Source organism: Diadema antillarum, unplaced genomic scaffold (genome assembly GCF_040938485.1).
Source record: "Diadema antillarum isolate AM-2024a unplaced genomic scaffold, OU_Dant_1.0 scf00000199, whole genome shotgun sequence".
Classification (NCBI taxonomy): domain Eukaryota; kingdom Metazoa; phylum Echinodermata; class Echinoidea; order Diadematoida; family Diadematidae; genus Diadema; species Diadema antillarum.
The window spans coordinates 1,562,415-1,583,494 of record NW_027271088.1 but is presented as its reverse complement, the minus strand read 5'-3'; the positions used below and the strand labels follow the sequence as shown (position 1 = coordinate 1,583,494).

Sequence of the window (21,080 nt, the reverse complement as noted above, 5' to 3'; positions counted from 1 at the left end):
TTTAGCTGCATATATACAGCCCATGAAATGAACTGATATACTAAGTATATGGAAGATTGAAGTCTGAAGAAAAAAAAATAAAATTGAGAATTGGCGAGGAAATACATTTCCTGGAGTGGAAGTTGTTGCACGTAAGCTGACTTTTCCCATGCCCCCAATTGATTCATGTGCATATTCAAAGCTTCCTGTTTTTGTATCTTGGCGTGATGGTTAATTCAGGGGGACCGAAAAAAAAAGGACAAAGGAGGCTCAGATGTGATACATATAAATGAAATTTTTTACTTTCAATATAAATAATAATGTCAGAGAGATGATAAGACAGATGATGCTTTCATTTGTGTCTTCATAGTAAAGATTTGGCTCTCACTGACAGAACTGATTTTAGGTACAAGGACAAGAAATTATTAAAAGATACAACATATTTGCATCATAATACACCACACCATTTCACATTCAATGGAATGTGATATCGTGACATCACAGGATATGACACATGGGAGAAGGAAGTTCAGTTATTTCCTTTGGTGAGATACGTATGTTAACCCGTTGAGGACGGTCTGCTTTTGCTACAACATGCATTTCCCATAGATACCTGCCCGAGTATACTCGGGACTTGTCCTCAACGGGTTAAGGCCCCGGTAGCAGGGAGATATCATGGAGAAAGAAGGCTGGCCTGGCTTGGATATATATTGTACAATGTATTCAAGAATCCCCATAACAGATTATGTACATCTTCATCACTGCTCTCTATGTAAGTACACACACAGCCAAAGTATCTCGACTTGAGTTGATTGTTACTGATGAGCATACACTTCAATGCACATAGTCGCTGAATAGTGCCATTCGTAGTTTTTTAATGTACCCCGTTGGGGAGCGAATGAAAATCAATTCAATCGGGCCACCATGAATCCCCATGCTACCTGATCTTTATCAAGAACAGATGACTACTAACCTTTCAAATGATTGCTTAAAATGAAACCGCTCTTCTTGACAAAGGGCTACAAATTATGTTGTGTAAAGGCCAGCTTAGGCATGAACAGGCTATGATTGATGGCAAAGGAACAGGTAACATATTGTAAAATATTGCATCTACTAATTCAAAAGCTCTCATCATCATCTTTGAAGTGATAATTATATGTTATCCAACTCTTCATGCATCTTGTAAAATGTACAATATTTACAAGTGACAAGAATATTTACAAGGTAACAAAACTACAAACACTTTCTAATGCCTTTTTCTTCCCCCCCCCCCCAACTGTTCCAACCTAGTGAAGATGAACTGAAGTACATCCATTACACAATATTCTATTCTGTACCAACATCCACAATGGATTTAGCTGCAGTCTACTACACAATGTACAATGGATTTGTGTTTCTTGTTCATTATCAGGTCACATTGAGAGGTCAACTCCTTGTACCTGAAGCACTGAGCATGCTTCAAACATGATTTACATAAAATCTAATTGATTCTATCCCACAAAACCCACAATGTTTGCCACAATGCAAAGGGTAAAAGTTTTGAAGAACATACCGGTGGAAGAGAGATAAGCATGCACCTGTTCAAAGGTTAAAATACAATTGTACTATGCATACAGTGTACCTTCAATAAGCCAGTTCACAGTTAGCACCAGTCTGCAATGACCTCTTGAACCACAGACTTTACAAAACATGGAATTGTCATTAAGAAGAGCAGTTGAGCACAGCCAAGAAAGTGGTAATTTATGTGCAAGTGTTGCATGAATGTCTTTTGTTGATTTGGTTGAAAAAAAAAAATGCACATTCACCTGTACATTCCAACGTGCACCTGGTTCATAATTGATAATTATCTATAACATAATCTTCATGAAGACTATCCATTTTTTTTTTAATATCTCAGTGAAACTCCACTCAAGAGAAGGTCTGCAATGGCCTTTATCTGCACATGCTCAAATGGTAACTGTAAACTGGCTTATAGGAGCAACACTGTAGGTGCACACTGTATCGTGTACTAATATTCCAACGATAGGCAAGCCTCATTTTAATTTCTTGCATGATTATAACAGTAATGATAAGTCTTCATTTGTTGGGAGTAGCCTTTTTAAGCTTTGTCATTGATGTACATGTACCAGAGGGCCCTGCCATTATCAATGCATTGCGAGGTCCACATGACACCTGGGTCAAGAAAGATATCACTCATGGTGGGTAAAAACATCATGTCCAGGGATGTACATGTAGGTGCTTGACAGGATTCTAATTGGGGACCTCCCATTTTTAAAGTCAAGAGTCTTATTCACTATGCCACAGTGCCCCCTGCACAGACTGAGTGTTGCAAATTCTCTCCAGAAATCTTCACAACATACATGTAGTTTTATGACATTTTAAATGTGAGTTTGATCTCATACAAGCAGAGACTTGTGCCATTACAGGTAAAATACAACTTTAATGATTGACCTAAAACTATAACAATTCAAATAAAGGCATGGACAGCTGTCTATCTTCCTTCACTTACAGATACAATACTACAGTGTTTTGAATTCAACTCCATACAGGTAACTAGTATTCATGATTAGATTCTACATTCAATGTACAAAAGACCAGTCACCTCACGAAAGTCTCAATCCTGTAAAGAAAACTAGGGATAGTAGTCATTTTCAGGCTCATCAAATAGTATGGTGAAAACTACTTTTAGGAATCGAATTAAAGGAATGACAGCTTGCTTTGAATAAAAAGAACTCCCATGTAGTTCTAGCTTATGACAGGCAGCATATTTGTATCTGTATATTTAAGACTTGGAAAAGATGGACTTCGTTATAGGGTGAAAATACATATTTGCCTATTTCAAATATGCTGTCTAAAGACACTTTTTGAATAATGTCTCCATACAAACTTTCAGAACGAAGGAAAACAAGTCTGTTGTACTGACTCTAAAAAGTATGAAACCCATTTACTCTTTTGTGTATTTCACAGGATTTTTATTTCTTCCCCCCCCCCCTCCACTTTCAATGTGAAAATTTAATTGTGAAAGCTGTATTCTATTCTCTGCGTCTACTCTTTTGGTTACTACAACATTGCATATCAATATGCTACACACAATGTGGGAGGGAATCTTTTTCAAGTTCTGAATTCACATAACATGCTTTCTACAAATAGCAAAAGGCACGTTGGGTCAATGGATTAATAAAAAATTAAAGCTCATTTCAGCACATTCATACTTCTGTCTACTCATGTGGGGATACAAATGTACTCACAAGCAGCTGGTGAGAATGACTATTATGTGAAGTGGCTGAGATCAAAGGAAACTGCTGAAGTACATGTAATATTGAACAATTAACATACGCAGAATGCAATATTCCATTTTTCTCATCTCCCCTGTCATGCAAAAGACCAATATTACAAAAGTGTGGGGGCCCACTTCCGGGTTTAATGAGCTAACAAGCAAAAAAAAAAGGTCCTCAGCTCATCTCTCCCTTTCCATTTCCGGGTTTCTTCAGCTGACAAGCAAAAAAAAAAAAAAAAAAAAAAAAGGTCCTCAGTGGAAAAACACAACCTTACCGCGCTCACACTTCAAGATCTCTATCTATTTCTCTTTAGTGCCACTTACGTACTTCCGGGTTAAAAAAAGTGTGGGGCCCAAAGTGATGACATCTTATGTATTCCTTTGTATGGTGCACAAAAAAGTGTGGGGGCCGAGCCCCCATGGCCCCCATGGTTCCGCCGGCCATGATAATAACACCATTTTACATCTTTCACATCTTCATAATAGATTTCTGTCCACCACTGAAAACAGCTGTGACAATGCTGATACTAATGCTCTGAGGAGTTACATTTCATTTTGCAAAACTGCATGACCAGGCCTAGCCTGGGGTGGTATTCTGAGGTCGTAATTAAGTCTGTAATTAACTTCGTGATTAAGTCGTGAAGTTAATGGGCCCTTAATCATGGGCAAAATCGGTATTCTGAGGATGTAATCAAGGTATGATTAAGTCCCCTGTAATTATCTTAGGTCCCTCCCATCTAATTGTTATTCCATCCAATCAGACGTGTTGTTAGAAGCCAAAATGATGATTACACGCGCAAATATGCCCTCAATGCGCGCTCCTGCACGCCCCCTGTAATTACAACCCAAGAGCTCCGTGCGCACACTCCGGTATTTGATTACAACCCCTCACCTACGCACGCGAAGATCTCAACCTCTTTGCTCACATAAAATGACAAAATTCCTCGAAGATCGGCTATATTTCTTTTTTTCTCTGAATTCTACGGATACCATGATAACAAGATTCAACCGCTCCTCGGTTACCGAAGACGGTAAGCATCGTTGTGGCAGAGGAAACGCGATGTAATGTGTGATATCGGAGTAGTTAATGGCACTCTTTGGTATCATTAAGTTTTCCATTAACTTTCATACTTAATTACACCCTCAGAATACCGATTCGTAATTAACTCTGTGATTAAGTCCTCTCAGAGGTGCACGCGCATTGATACGCGCAAACGCGTAGGTCCTTCCCGCCAAAACGCTTGTTGCTATGGTAATTAATATACCCCCTACTTAATCATGCTCTCAGAATACCAATTTGGTAATTAAGTGCTAATCAGACACTTAATTAGCTCTCAGAATACGGCCCCTGATATTTGAGCTAGTAGCATTCTAACCACTGACTACAAATCAAGGCATATTAAATTCACACCAACACCAAGGTCAGTCAAGACAACTTTGAAAAAGACAAGACTAGATATTGATCACATATACATATGAATTTTATGAGTAATCTATAAAAATATCATATATTATTTGTTTTGCGCACTACTGTGAAAATGGAAATTTTTGATGTGTTGAAATTTTTGCGCATTTTGTGCAACCAGAAACCAGCGCAAAATTAAAGACATGCAAATATTCTTGCTTGCCACATGTTCCAGAGGTTGATGTCTGGAATCCATGGAATAAAAACACACAAATTCATCTTACCCCACTGAGCCCGAAAAATTAATCATGCAAAAATATCCACTTTTCCAGTAATCTGCCATACACATTCTTTTGATGGCATGCATATATTCTATGCGTGTGGTAACCTTGTTAACTTATTGATCAATTCAATCTCTGTTCCTGCACTTTCTGGGGTCCTAATACTATCATCTTGTAATATCTTGTCAATGTAACAAAATTCTACAGAATTTCAGTCCACTAAAACTTCACTCCTGGCATTAAAAAAAACCCCCTACAACAAGCATATACACTGGTATGACAGCAAATATGAGAGTGGGAGGTCTGAAGTGAGTGAGAAAGCTTTGCTTGCGACGGTCCCTGCAAGAGACTGAGAGCTGTCTGCTTGTGGTACTTCAGCATCAAGCAACGATCGATGGATCTGCGCTGGTGTATGTCCTATCCCCACTCCTATTCTCTCCTGAGATTGTCCAACCTGGCTTGTAGGTCAGCATCGGCGTCACTGAGGCCTTCAGCTACGGGTGTTTTGGCCGCATCCTTGTTCTTGGATCCCAGTGCACCTCCCGTTGATGGAATTCCTGAAAATATCAAACATGAGAGAATTACAAATAACATTCTGCAGTGTATGTTCATAGGATAACCACAAATTTTTAAAGATTTAAAGAAAAAACCATCACAGTCCACAGTCACTTTTTTGTTGACATGGAACACACATACCTAGATATTTAGAAATGCTGTGTTCTGTACAGAATAGTCCATTTAATATCTACAGACAAAAGACAGTCAGGAGCTGTAACTTACAGTGTATTTCAGGCTCACAGAACCATGACATTAATATTGCACAATGATAAAAAAAAAAATCCTAAATATCACATCAACACTAAATGTTTAATAAAAAAGGGTGTTAATTACTGAAAGCTTTCTTTGGGTAGACTTTGTCCAGAGTTCAAAACCACTTTCCTTTGTTCAGCTGCTGAACATTTAGAGGACAGGATTTGTCATTTAGAATAAGACACAGATACACAGATACACGTATTTGATTTTTCCTTCTTAGAATCATGCAATCAAAAGTTTTCAGTAGTTTTCATAGAAAACAAAAGAGAAAAAAGAAAAAAAGAAAGCAGACTGTAATGACACTCACCCATGAGATCATCTGTTAATGAAAGACCTAGTTCATCCAAGACTTGTGAGACAATGGCATCACTGTGAAAGATGGAAACACGGTAAATCTCATGTTAATGGTACTAGCCCACATTTGCAAACCCACGAAAATCAAAACTGCATAAAACAGGTCCAATATGACTTCAAGTACAAGTTATAACAGTAACATACCTCACCTGTTGCTCTTTGTCTATACCATTCGATAAAAGAGAAAAAATCATCGTTTTAAAATCAATTTTCAAACCGGGTCAACCCGACCCAAAATCGAATTACGAGCGCGGGCTATAGCTACGTACATGTCATGTATTGCATGCATGTAGTACGTACATGGACCGGAGCTAGCGAGCGTTATACGCATGTATACGGTGCATTTTCATTTATTTTTATGAAAGTAACGGACTAATTGGAACGAAATTTTGCACAGGTGTTACTGCAATCATACCCAAACTCCATGCTAACTATGAGACCAATTGCTGGAGGTTTACAAATGTGGGCTAATACCTTTAAACAACTTGTGATTTAAATGGCATGGAATATCACGGTAAAACAGACCATTACAATATTTGGGAATTCAGAAACTGAGAATTTTGGACTGTCGCTATTGTCACTCACTAATGACATAAACTTGATACAAATATTTTCAACAATATACCTAAACATTTTTATTTAATTCATGTCAATAGATGTAATTTCCTTCTTGCATAGAAGTGTAGATGCACTTTCATATCGGTAGATGGACTCTTGAGAAAACAAAAGAAACTGTTTAGAGATAATGCACACGATAGTAGGAGAGAAATATTTGTTTTCCTTCACATCAATTCTTATTACAAAGAAAAATATGACAGGTGTGATAGATATAGATTATATTCCATGTCTTCTTCACCAGCATCACACCACCAACTAGATACACCGCCCCAATGAAACTCTACACTTCTTCTGTAATCCCTCGTGTAAATCTGTCTGGAAAAGATTACAGTGTACAGCTAAAAACAAGAGAGTAAGCTTATCACTGAAACAAAGATCACATACTGTAACACCAGGAATGTTTGCATGCATTTTGATTTTATGAATTTCAAGAGAGCCAAGATTCGCGACATTAAAAATGCATGCGAAAGTTCTTGTCTACACTGTTGCATTGAATTCCACTATTATACAATTTGCGAAAATTTCACCTCGCAAAAAAGGCTGGAGGCTACCATTTGTAAAATTTCATGCCACAAAAATATCTTGCTTTGAAGTAACTAATACAAGAATGACCAGTAGTTTTAAAAGATGCATTATGATATGCTTCATACAAAGTGTTAGGGAAACAAGTGTCTAAATGCTTCAGAAAATTGTTTCATCTTTCCCTCATCACTAAATGATTCAGGGTTCATACTCTTTCTCATGAATTAAATTCCATGACGTTCATCATAACTTTTATACAATTTTTTTTTTTTCAATGTTAGACTAAAAATTGATCTCAAATTAAAGGGAACCAAAGGGTGTTAATGATTATTTACACATCTCACAAAAACATCAGATAAACTTCTACAATGTTTGCAATTCCATGACTTTCCATGACCTTTTCGTGAAAATATCAGTTTTCCATGACTTTCAAGGCCTGGAAAAAGACTTAGCCAAATTCCATGACTTTCTGGGTTTTCCATGACCCATACAAACCCTGTGATTAGGCAGAGGAAAGATACAAATCATGGTACTAGCTACTCACCTCTCTTCCTCGTCTTCATCGCCCTCCATGACATCATCAATTGCATCATTCATCATCTCCTCCTTCATGTCCATGATCTCCGACTCGCGTTCAAACTCCATCATGATCTTCTGCATCTGAGGCAGCTTCATCTTTGGGAACCAGGAAGGAAAATCAAAGAGGTATCAAACATGGATGCTGCCTCCACAAAATCATAAAACTTTTGTGTTGCAGCCTTTTGGGGGAAAATTTTCCCTGCCTTGCTCCAACTGGAAGTGTATGGTGAATTCCCTTTCAGTCTTCCCTGGTTTCTTTCAGAGCATCTGCCATTATCTTGAGAGCATTTTGATTAGCTATTCCTCATTGAAAAATCATGACGGCATGTTCTCATTATTGTTAATAGTGAAGTAAAATCAAAAGGACGGACTTGCAATTCTCCCTCCCCCCTTTTTTTTGCCTGTCTTTGGTTGGTTGACCATGAAAACCTCTACTGACAGTACAGACACATTTTCAACTTTGAATACAGCCAAGACCATTTATTTATGGACCCATTAAGAATGTGAAACTATGAAGGAATTATCATTATTATCATGACAATTTTACGTTCTTCCAATCACCTTCTCGGTACTATTATGTGCAGCTAAATGAGTGGTACACTAATTAAGACCATCATTCCCATTAATCAAACTTCCATGGGAGAAGCCTCATTTTTGGAAGTACAATGATCTTTTGGCACACCCCACTACTTGGCCTCCAATAATCATTGCTGTTCAGCAGCCCTACAAGATTTCTGGGCATCTTTCATGAATAACTGCTTACATGGCGGACACCACAATATTGACAAAGACAGGCCTATGAAGGTCAGTCCCCCCTTCCTCGGTTGCGATTGAGTTCTTCTCCCTCTCTCCCTCACCACCAATACATTTTCAACCTTTGACCCTAACCTTTGAGTTCATTGACTTCAGAGCCTTAGACACCCCCTTCATGGCGTTGGCCATGGCCGCCTGGGATCGCAGAGTCTGTAGTTTCAGGGAGACAGCCTGGATGTTTGCCCTCATCAGCACGAACCTCTTGACAAAGTTTCTCGTTCTCACCAGGTCCTTGGCCATTATCTTCACTGCATCCTAAAGGAAACCACAATTCAAAAGGTGTAAAATAAGTGTTTAAATGATGCAACATGTTGGCAAGCATCTCACAAAATTCCACAATATAGTCACTGATCATAACAATAAATATGAAGTGGCAAACCAATGCTGCTACAGTATAACTGAATAACAGTTTGCCTCCAGATAGCTGGAGAATGGCATGATTTCACCTTATATTTGTTACAAGCATTGTGCTGTCATTTTGCATGAGTCTGTCAATGCACAACATAATAGTAAGTTGACATCAGAACTTTGATTGGTTTCGTGATACATTACGACAAATTATCATTCAAATAACATGCCACTGGGTATTGAAAAAGGGACCCATTTTGAGTGAGGCAGGTATGCTGCTTACTGTGGCAGCTTTCCATCCAATGGATATCAATGCAGCAGGACACAGCTATTAACTAATAAAGGGCATTGACCTACCATCTGGCCCTGTTTGGCCATCTTCTTGATGTCTGCAATGACCTTCTTCTCCTGCTGTTCCATGCGGGTCTTCTCCCGGTCCAGCTCCCTGATGGTCTTGTTGAGGGCTCGCTGGTTCTGCTTCAGAATCTGCTCGGGCGTCTTCCTCTTACCAAACAGAGCATTCATGGTGATGCTTTTGGGTGCTGCCCCCGATTATCAATGAAGACTTCTATTTTAAAAAAGAAAGGGATAATCGCTGGTAGGACCCCTAGAATCTGTGGAGGATTGTAAAGATATGACAAAATGTGATATCGCTGGAATATCAATGGCATTCGAGATAGGGTGTACAGATGATCATGGACAGGAAAGTACATTAGCACCGTCCATCGAGCTAGGTATTTGTATCAATGACCAAGTCACCAAGATGGAGATGCATATCTCCTCTCCAGTCGACAGCTTGCTATGGCGTTCATTCTGAATCTCAGTCAAAAGATCGAAAGATCAATCAGTCTGTATCTTATCATCAGGGATATGTTCTGCAGAGACCACATGTATGTCTGGCTTCATGGAATCCTCTCCTCTACTCTGGAGTTCAAGAAGGGATGGTACAGTATTGGTGGAGATGATAATTGGGCTTTTAACTTTTTGCGAAATACCAAGAAAACACTTATGATATAGTACAGAGCATACCATTTTAAGAGGAATTCAAAGTTTATTTGATGAAAATCAGGTTTGGAATGACTGAAACATCCCAAAACAAAGTAAAACAAAGCGATCGTAATAAAGTCCCACACTTTATTAGAATCGCTCTTTTTTGGATATCTCAGCCATTTTAAAACCAATTTTCATCAAATAAATGTTTAATTCCTCATAGAAGTTTACATGTACATATGCTCTTTCATATTTCATAAGAGGTTTCTCATTATATCACAAAAAATGTTAGAAACCTGAAATTAGGTCTCAACCAAAACTATACGATCCCTTTAAACTCCTCTGGACAGACAGATTTTTCTGTCTAATACTTGTAAGGTGGGTAGTGGTGTTGCAATGAGTATTACAATTTGTACCACAACTACAGGTAATAATATTCCTGATATCGCATCGCAATTTGCTATGCGTTTTTACATCACTGCTACACAAACTAACGTTCGTGTAGCTGTTTTCTTCGTTTACAAGGGTACAGGATACCATTTGAAATATATTGTTCATTAGCTGAAATTGCTAATCAAATTTGAGTTGGAAGACTATTCCCTGAACTACGTACATTTGTATGATAGATTTTTTGAGACAAGAACAAGAGGTTAGAAGCCTAGGGGCAATTCCGCGGTTAGTAACGTTACATTTAAAGAAATTTAGATATTTATTTTTACTGCTGAATCACCATTTATTCATTTCAAGTCAAAATCATGTTAAAACATGTTCATCCTCCCCAGGTCTATGATATAGAAAAGAATGAGCACAATCCAATAAATATTAAAATTGCTATGGCAACTAAAAGGGCTGGTTAGTAACGTTACGAAAAAAGGACATGACAAAAAAAATCAATGTCTTGTAACAAAAAGTGTGCAAAATTTCAAGTTACTTCAAACAAAGTGTTGCATTAATTTCAATTATGGCATCATGACAAATGTTCACGCAAATATTTTTAGCAGTTCGACTGATAATTCATTAGCTAGACCCCCAAATGCATGGTTAGTAACGTTACGGTTAGTAACGTTACATTTGTCCGGAGTAATTCCGCAGGTCATTTCACCCTTCTGTAATTGACAAAATGTCACATGACTTCTGGAGTATTTAAATGTATTCATCTTTTACCTTTTAGCAAAAATTTGAGGAAAAAATTTCAAAGCAACCCACTGTAATTTGCATTTAAGTGAATTTCAGCATCCCCAGTCCCACATGTACATTTTAAATGATGGTTTTAGATCTCGCAAAATCAATAAATACGAAAAATAAATTCTACTGAATTTGAAAGACCTTAGTGATTGGTGAACATCCATGGCATTAGTTGATACCTAAATTAAAGAGTAAGATAAAGAGGCACATTTCTTTTATCCATGTCATGTCCACCTAACTGCGGAATTGCCCCTAGAATTTTATATTTCATATCTAGCACTGTCCAAGCTATTATAAAAAGCAGATACAGCTTTACAAAACTAAATGTAACAGCCATCACAGTACTGCAGCTGTACATGATATATAAGTAACTTTTAATTTGCAACTGATTGACAAATTGCCCTACATTGACGTAAATGAGCACTGAATTGATCAGTGTTTTAGTATCCATGATAAAAAAATCATGGGCGTACAGTACATACTCGAGCAGGATTTGAACCTACTGACCTCCTGATCACCGGACAGGCGTCATCTCCACTAGACCATCGAGCTTCCGCCCGACAGCAAGTGTTGGTTCTAATTCTTATAGCAAGCAGCGGGTACTACATAATTATTTAAATTCATGAAATTCTTCCGTTGAGAAGTTTTCATTGCAACTGATTGGAAAATTGCCCTACATCGACGTAAATTTACGTCGATGTACATGTACACATTAGGGCAAATTGTCAATCATTTGCAATGAAAACATCTCGGAAGAATTTCATGAATTTGAATAGCATGTACACTTGTAATTCGTATCAACACAGCCAACAGGCTCTAACACAGGTATGTAGAATGGCAAGACTCGGGTGTGCATGTAACTACATGCCAGTAACTCAAGTCTAAAGGCCTAAAGCCTTTATCCTTGGGCTGGACCCTCTCCACAACCAACTGACAAGGAAAGGCAAAGGCAGAGCTCCTGAATTACAAACCCCAAGGTGATATAACCGGTAACAGTAACAGCTCAATGACGACTTGCGTGCAGCTTGTTGAAGTGATCAACATGTACAACAATGTACATACTGTAACTGTAAGCTGTACAATAATACAATGTGTACAGGGACCAACATATTAAAAGCTCAGACATTAACTAAGTCTTATGGCAGATTGTTAGAGATCGATTCCTCAGCACTTGAATAATGTAATAAGTATCTTATCTAACAGATCAACTACAAATCTTAGTACAAAACCCTGTTAATTTTGGTCTATAATACTACTTGTACTGAAGCCATATCAGGAGATACATCAAATGGGATAGGGTTGCCCTGCGACCCTGACACGAATGTGTCACATAAAGCATGTTGGGGTTGCCAATGTACAAGATGATCCATGGCTTGATAATCAGGGAATAAATTTCCGACTCCAATTTGATTAGCAATTTAATCTGATGAACAATATTTCAAATGGTATCCTGTACACTTCTATGGAAGAAAACTGCTACACACGTTTAGTTTGTGTAGCATTGGTGTAAAAATGTATCTCGCAAATTGCGATGTGATACCAGGAAAATTATTCCCTGCTTATAATGGACAGTAATGATTAACCATGTTAACTATAGCATGGATCCTGTACATCTCTCTGCAGCTATAACATTCACAAAAGAAATTTGGGCTAGACAAGGATAGATCTATAAATCATTTCTACTTCTTGTAACCCTCAATTTTGCATCAAGCAGATGTTCATGCACACTGGCACTACTGTACTGGCTTCTCAGTAGCCCGACCAGACAAAGTGCGAAGCACGGCATACAGTGACTGCGCTGTGTATAGATCTCGTTAGCTTCTCAGGAATCATACCAAACAAAAAAAAGAATAGAAATTCATTAGTCTTTAGTGAATTGTCTCCCCTCTTGCTTTCATCAGTTGTTACCGATCCCTAGCCTTGGCCAGAACTAACCCCGGCGCGGGGCGCTGTAACTTGTTGTATTGCAGGGATGCCAAGTTCAACAAAATTTTATGAATGAGATTTTCATGACTCGGCATCTCGCCATGCGAATGTGCACGCAAGCGAGGGTGTGGGAGGGGTTTTCCCCCCGTGGCCTCCCATGGTACGGAGCTTTTTCAATTTTTAGGGAATAATGGTGCGATCAGGTGCATACTTAAGTTAAGGTTAAGTGACTATTTTTTACATATTTTGAAAGACAAAAGGGAAATATACCTTCATTTGCAACTACACTGTACACATATTACTTTAATTTCTTGAGCTATGCTCATTATCATAGTAAAGACCCAAGTTGCAGACTTCGCCCGATGCATGAGAAAAATGTGTTCCATGCGTGAGATCGTGAGATGGCCCCTAAATGCTTGAGTCTCACGCAGAATGCGTGAGATCGTGAGATGGCCCCTAAATGCTTGAGTCTCATGCATTCTGCGTGAGACTTGGTAGCTCTGGTATTTATTGGCCCGTGGGGTCGCTGGTACTAATGGTGCGGTTAGGCCGGAACAACAAAATCAGCATTTTAAGTTGGTGACTGACACTGACTGCTGACATTAGCCTGAAACCCAGGATAGCCCGCCACAGTTCCAGTCTAAGCCCCCATGCCAAGCCCAGTCTTACAAGTTACAGTAAACATTATGCTATGGGGCCTTTGCTTTCCCTTTCAGGAGGATTCTCTACCAAGTTGTCTACGTCAGCTCAGCTATAGTCTTTTGACTACAGTATTACGTTGTTAGTACGTTTGATTTGTACACAATGCAATGTTATAGTTATCACTCTCCTTATTAACGTTACCGCTATGCGCTACTAACATTGTAGTAACAATCCATAGCCATAGGACCATTGATTGATTGATAATGATAGTGTAGTCTTCACCACTACCTCGATGTCACGATGAACTATGCTGTGATTTTCACCCTCAATAACATTAGAACCAGCGCTCACCTTGTATTAGGAACGGCTCCTGGGCTACAGTAATGTCGTTTCCATGCACAAATCGAACTTCGAGAATTAGAACCGAATAGAAAACTCTTGTTGGGTCATATTCTTGTGTGAACGTCACATCACACGTACGTACGAGTCATATGGGCTTGACATCGACTCGACTCTCGATCCCACACAATACACACACAGCACAGCCCACATTCACAACACACAGGCGCAATTGGCAAGGCAGCTTACAGTCAATCCTGTTTATGGAAATGATGTCAAGCGACATATGGGCTAGACGTGTAAACCATGCGTTTATTCTCGAAGTTCAAACGCAGTTCTGCAGCACTGAACGTGCTCAAACACCCCATAAATATATACGTGAACAAACAGTCTGGCATCAAAACTATACAGAATACTAGTAATGTCAATTAAGGGAAGATAAACCCCAAGAACAATGTGGATTGAGTGAAGGCAGCAACATTAGTAGAACACATCAGTGCAAGTTTGAAGAAAATCGGACAATCGATGCAAATGTTATGAATTTTTAAAGTTTTGGTGTTGGAACCGCTGGATGAGGAGACTACTAGAGGTTATGACGTATGAGTGGACAACAATACCAAGAAAATATAAAGGAAATTCAACAAAATTGTTGGAGACCTGCAGTGAATAAGCTAACACGTAAGTCAATTCAACCCGCTGTTATTAATTCAGTTATTTATAACCCGTTGTAACATTGGTGTCAGGGGGTAAATTACAGAATACCGGCAGCCAATCACGGAGAGCGCAAATCGCTCTAAAAAGAGCGTAATTACGCTTGCCGATAGCAACCATTGAAATATTAATCCGACATGCGATACGGTTCGTGATTCGGCTGTCGACGATTGCATTTGTTTACGTGTGTTTTCCTTGCTCTGTGCGATGAGAAGTGTGGTATTCATACGTTGTTTACGGGGGTTTCGGGGGTGTCCCCCGAATAATGTAGTTCTAGATCCTGACGATAGCTAGTCTAGACTAGCCGTTAAAATTTACCCGAATTTACGATGTATACTCACGTTTTATGAGTTGAGGATAGTCCATATCCTAGAAATCGATAGCAATTAGGTGAAACAAGAAAACAATCACTTATCTAATTGCTGGTGCTAGCTTCTGTAGCTGCTTACGCATTGTGTGGGTGCTCTTGACAGCCCACCATGTTGACTCTATGCAGTCGTACAACAACACCTACGTACACAAACAGCTTATGATGCATACGTGTGCAGTGGTAGCGCGTATTGAGTCTGCAGAACGCGCGCATGTTTACTAGTAGTGTACAATACATATAGCAGTTGAGTGCGCACATGTCTCTTGACAATACGCGTATCCGCGCTGCCTTGCAAAACTAGTGTTGTGTGATTGATCGTGAATGGTAATGACTTGTGTCGAAAAGAGTGAAAGGAAGAAGAGCTGCCAGCTGTGATGACGTCATCAAGTTTAAAGTAGTTCCGCCAAAATCGGCTCGATTTTCTTTATCGACGATTTACTCGAGTTATCTCGATTTAGAGCAGTTTTCCTCTCTACTTTTTGACGGCCGTTCCGTTCCCGGGCTTTTTTGGGGCCCCAAACGACGGGAAAGACGAATTTCAGCCCTTCGGGCTGAAATTCATCTCTAAGGGAGAGCCGCCGGAGGCGGGGCCTTCGGCCCCGCCTCCGGCGGCTCTTATACGCACCAATATGCTAATTTATATGACGCAAAACCGGTATTCTGTAATTTCCCCGTGTCAGGAGTGGGATGAAACTGAATTATAACCTTAGGTACAAATTGTGAGAGGTGGTTGAATTGATCGAGTGGAGTTATGGGGATAACTTGTTGATGAGATAGGTGTATTTTGCGTAAGTTGCCAGCTGACGGTAAACTGCCCTAACAAAAAAGTCCTGTGGTACTCCCTGTGGTACTTGTCGGTACCACACAATGTACCACACACTTGTAATGTTACCACAGGAACTGTGTGGTACTGTACCACAGGCTTGTAGGGTACTCTCTGTAGTACTTGTCAGTACCACACAGTGTACCACATAAATAAATGTTACCACAGGAACTGTGTGGTACTGTTTTACAGGCTCATGTGGTACTCCCTGTGGTACTGATTGGTACCACACAATATACACACAAATTGTCCTGTGGTATTTTGGGATGTATACCACACAACAGTACCACAGGACAGTACCACATGAATTGTCCTGTGGTATTTTGGGACGTACCACAGGAGAGTACAACAGGAAAGTACCACAGGATAGTACCACAGGACAGTACCACACGACTTGTTCTGTGGTATTTTAGGACGTACCACAGGACAGTACCACAGGGCAGTTCCACAGGACAGTACCACAGGATAGTACCACAGGACAGTACCACAGGATAGTACCACAGGACAGTACCACAGGAATTGTCCTGTGGTATTTTGGGACGTACCACAGGACAGTACCACAGGATAGTACCACAGGACAGTACCTCACGACTTGTCCTGTGGTATTTTGGGACGTACCACAGGACAGTACCACAGGGCAGTACCACAGGACAGTACCACAGGACAATACCACAGGAAAGTACCACAGGATAGTACCACACGACAGTACCACACGACTTGTCCTGTGGTATTTTTGGACGTACCACAGGACAGTACCACAGGGCAGTACCACAGCAAAAGTACCACAGGGCAGTACCACAGGACAGTACCTCACGACTTGTCCTGTGGTATTTTGGGACGTACCACAGGACAGTACCACAGGGCAGTACCACAGGACAATACCACAGGGCAGTACCACAGGACAGTACCACAGGAAAGTACCACAGGATAGTACCACAGGACAGTACCACAGGATAGTACCACAGTACAGTACCACACGACTTGTCCTGTGGTATTTTGGGACGTACCACAGGACAGTACCACAGGATAGTACCACAGTACAGTACCACACGACTTGTCCTGTGGTATTTTGGGACGTACCACAGGACAGTACCACTGCAGGGCAGTACCACAGGACAATACCACAGGGCAGTACCACAGGACAGTACCACATGACTTGTCCTGTGGTATTTTGGGACGTACCACAGGACAGTACCACACGAATTGTCCTGTGGAATTTTGGGACGTACCACAGGACAGTACGACAGGAATTCCTGGATCACAGGATCAAATGGGTGGGATGAAGATCAGATGGCTGTTTATCTGGCAGCAAGTCTGACAGGTAAGGCGGCTTCGGTTCTAGCTACCATTCCAGCACAGCAGAGAGGTGAATTTCGGGTACTAGTGCAAGCCCTTGGAATGCGATTTGGCTGCGTCCACCAGTCGGAACTGAGTCGCGTACAGTTTAGAAATCGTCGACGCCGCCCTGACGAGAGCTTGCCTGAGTTAGCAGGAGACTTAGAGCGTCTCGTTATGCAGGCATATCCGGACGCAGGCACCGCAATTCACGAGTCGCTAGCTCTCGATCAGTTTATCGACGCCATCAGCGATGAGGATATGCGTTTGCGACTTCGTCAACATCGTTGCGCTACGCTTCACGAGGCTTTGCAGCTCGCTCTCGAACTGGAGTCGTTTTCCCTAGCTAGCAGAGAAAGACAGAGGGATGTCAGGACAAGGGAGGTGAAAGTTGACAATGACATTGGGGGATTGATGGACACGCTGGTTGAGAGACTCGAGAAAGCTATCAGACGTGGAAGTGGTGGTAGAGAGAAGACCACACAAAAGGGAAAAGGGCAATGCTACAACTGCGGCGAAGTGGGACACTTTATCAGGGATTGCCCTGAAATGACGTGTGCCGTCTGCAAACAACGAGGCCATCTAGCAAAGGATTGCACGTTAACTTCTGCTTCCCGGAAGAAGCAGGGAAACGACCAGTAGTCGCCCTCACGGAGCAGAGGACGACTACACTCTAAGAAAAAAAGGTTCTCAAATGGTTCTCGTCGGCTCCAAAATGGTTCTCATCAGATGGTTCTCGCAAAATGGTTCCGATGAGCACCTATAAATGGTTCCCAATCGAAATGGTTCCGTTCGTCACCATTTGCTAGTATGCGACCCAGTCCCCGAGTGTTATTTGTGGTACTCCTGCAGGTCAAACAATATCTTTGGGTCCACTTTCATTTTTCCCCTTGCTGTATATTCGAATGTCAGATGTAAGAATCACCAAAACTGTGGTATTGGTACAAAAATATTGTATGTGTTTCTACTGCTGTGATAATAAAAAGTACATATTGTTTTTATCGTAGACTAATGACTTCTCTTGGCTGCGTGCCAACTGACAGCTGCCACCATCCAATTTTAGCGCTCGATCAGATATGCGTACGCGTAAACGTACACATACTAATACTGCACTGTAGGACTACTAGTATGTAACCGCGGCGACACGCGCCGCGGCTATGTAGCCCTGTGCTGCCTGCCTGCTAGCGCGCCTATGCAAACCTACCACCACATATACATAGCTATAGCGGCAGAGTGCCAATGCAATAATACCATATGCAGCGGCAGACGGCTGTAGTTTATAGACACATCACACCCATAACGAACGGCACCCGGTAACGTTAGACATTACTTTTGACAAAGTGGACTGGAAACGTGTCACTGTCAATTCCATTTTCGCCACAGCAGTCATCACAATTTAGGAGAAGAGGTAAGATTTTTAGTTTTAATGTGGTTTTATCTCATTTTTAGATGACATTCGTTCGACGTTGGTACAAAATCAAGTTAGCATGTTACGTGTTAGATTCATCACTCAGTTTGACTTTGAGGACGAGTCCCGAGCATACTCGGGCAGGTGACTATGGAAAATGCGTGTTGTAGCAAAATCAAACCGTCCTCAACGGGTTAACGGTTAGCTAGATCTTAATGTTAGATCTAATTTGATCGAAGCTGCTATCTTGTGTAATGTTTACCAGGTACAGTAGATCCAGATCTATCAATAACATGTTAGGCTGAGCTGACAGACACTTTACAATTAGAAATTTGGCATAGCAATGGCTCACTAGCCCGAACAGACGCCGTGCGGGGCCGGAGCATGGCTGTCACGTTTTTACAGCGACTGGGCCGGGATAAGTTACTTAGCTAGGTATGCATGTAACGTTTAGACATTTCTATGCCTATTAAAAATAGAGTCTACTAACTCCGAAACATAGCCCAAACGCCGAACGCAAAGATAACTGTGTACAAGGAGCGCCCCGGGGTAAGGTCTAACAGCTATACCGTCTACATGCAATAAGGAAATTTGTTCTAATATAATAGAAGCTTATAAGTTATGTATAACTGTCAGTGTTATAACGTTAGAGCCAATAGAGGTCTGTCTACAGCCCAGTAGGCCTAACTGTTGGGTCAAAATCTCTTCAGTATGTTTTCAGGCTTGTTCTCATCAGTGAGGAGTCACGCCGTGTAATGCCGTGTTCTGTTTATCGAATTATAGCAATGACATTGTTTTATTAACGCGGTGTAGGTCTATTGTATCTTTCAATTCATATATCAGGGAAGTGGACACACCAACATGCACAGAAACCAGGGAACAAGTAACTCTGGCCGGGACGATGAAGCAGTACGTACGTGTTTGGGTCGCTGGTGCGGTTAGGGAAAAAGGTATAGACTCTACATTGATCAGAGAGACAGCCCGTGACAGACCGTTGACAACATCGGCCAGAACCGGTAGGCTTAACACTAGCCAAGAATGAGCTGGGAGGCCACAAGAATTCATCGATCAGAATAAGAGCCCGGGATAGCCCATTTGCATCATCAGCCAGAACCCTGGGCTAGTCGAGAATGAGCTGTGTGGCTAAGACGATACATCGACCAGAATGACAGCCTGTGATAGCCCGTTGACAGCATCAAACAGAACCGATGGGCTGGTTAAGAATGAGCTGGGTGACCAAAAGAATACATCAATCAGAATGACAGTTTTAGCCCGATAGCCCGTTGACAGCATCGACCAGAAACCTACGCTAGCCAAGAATGAGCTGAGTCAAAGAAAACACACTGATGCTGCCAGAGAAAACCTTTGAGAAATATGTAGATATAGGGTAGGTAAGTTTGTTTGCATTGACTTATAGTGTATTTTATAGCTGCTCTTTCAGAATCTGCCGTCAACCAAATATTCATGTCAGGCGACTTTTTGTTGGTTTGTGTGATGGAGGGTCACATATGTTTTGTTATGATCCCAATACAGTATTTGCAACTTACAATGTACCAGTGATAATGTTTCACTATAATTTGCATTTAACAGCTTTGAATCAACTGTAATTGGGGGGGGGGGGGGGGGGTAGACGTAATGAGATCAGACCAGATGCCAATCTGAGAAATGGAGTCATTCATAGAAAACTTTAAAAGCACAAAAGGAAAATGCTCTTTATAATTCTCCAGTCATTGTGTGGTCGATTTCTGCACACTTTTAAAGTTTGCACCTAGACTGGTAAAACTTATTGCATTTATACCCACGCAGGAATTACGTATTGTGTAGAGAATTGAAGATTATGTAATTTATTTCAAAGCACTGATGCACCTCTTGTCACCAGTTTATATTGCTTTTGCAGAAATACAAAATGTACATGTGTGGTGTTTAAAAGACTGTTGGCAAATTTGGTGAACAAAATGACAAATGCTAACAACATATTATTGTCATAGGCAGGTTATAGGACAGCAAATTCAAACCTCAGCTTTAGGCCTGCATATAGTATACTCTAATGAATTTGTTGCTCTGCTTTAAAAAAAAGTGTAAATGAAGAGTTTGTTTGCAAAAACCGATAAGTCCATATTTGCCAAATGGAGATATTTGCGATTAAAGGTCAAGAAAAATAAAGAGAACAATAAGAAAATGTTTGCTTCTTTTGACTATAACTTCAAAAATGTACCTTTATATGTAAGTGTAGTAACCAATATATAATCTAAAAGGTATTATTTTGTACTTTATGACAGAGACCGTACTTCAAAATCTTCAAAAATGGACTTATCGGTTTTTGCTATCAAACTCTTCAAATTTTTATCCATTCCCAATGTTA

General features: G+C 40.5%; 1 protein-coding gene across 2 annotated transcripts; it reads right to left on the bottom strand.

Annotated features, from left to right (window-relative positions):
* Positions 1-254: 254 nt before the first annotated feature.
* LOC139723776 (charged multivesicular body protein 2a-like) lies at positions 255-14,232 on the bottom strand. Of its 2 annotated transcripts, none has more exons than XM_071634985.1 (6): positions 14,084-14,232; positions 9,347-9,603; positions 8,717-8,896; positions 7,794-7,924; positions 6,063-6,124; positions 255-5,499 (listed from the first exon to the last, which is right to left on the bottom strand). In XM_071634985.1, exons 2-6 carry the CDS (start codon positions 9,512-9,514, stop codon positions 5,372-5,374), a joined length of 669 nt encoding a protein of 222 aa, XP_071491086.1. In that variant the 5' UTR covers positions 9,515-9,603; positions 14,084-14,232; the 3' UTR covers positions 255-5,371. The 2 variants fall into 2 exon arrangements, with proteins under 2 accessions (XP_071491086.1, XP_071491087.1); XM_071634986.1 differs by having other exon boundaries at positions 9,347-9,557.
* Between the last annotated feature and the right edge of the window lie 6,848 nt (positions 14,233-21,080).

What these genes read in the sequence shown, in the direction of transcription:
- LOC139723776 (XM_071634985.1), bottom strand. Translation starts at nt 9,514, where the DNA reads ATGAATGCTCTGTTTGGTAAGAGGAAGACGCCCGAGCAGATTCTGAAG. An exon ending in TGAAGTCAATGAACTCAAAG is followed by an intron (nt 7,925 to 8,716) that starts GTTAGGGTCAAA and finishes TGGTTCCCAAAG; the next exon opens with ATGAAGCTGCCTCAGATGCA. An exon ending in GATGAAGACGAGGAAGAGAG is followed by an intron (nt 6,125 to 7,793) that starts GTGAGTAGCTAG and finishes CATCTTTCACAG; the next exon opens with TGATGCCATTGTCTCACAAG.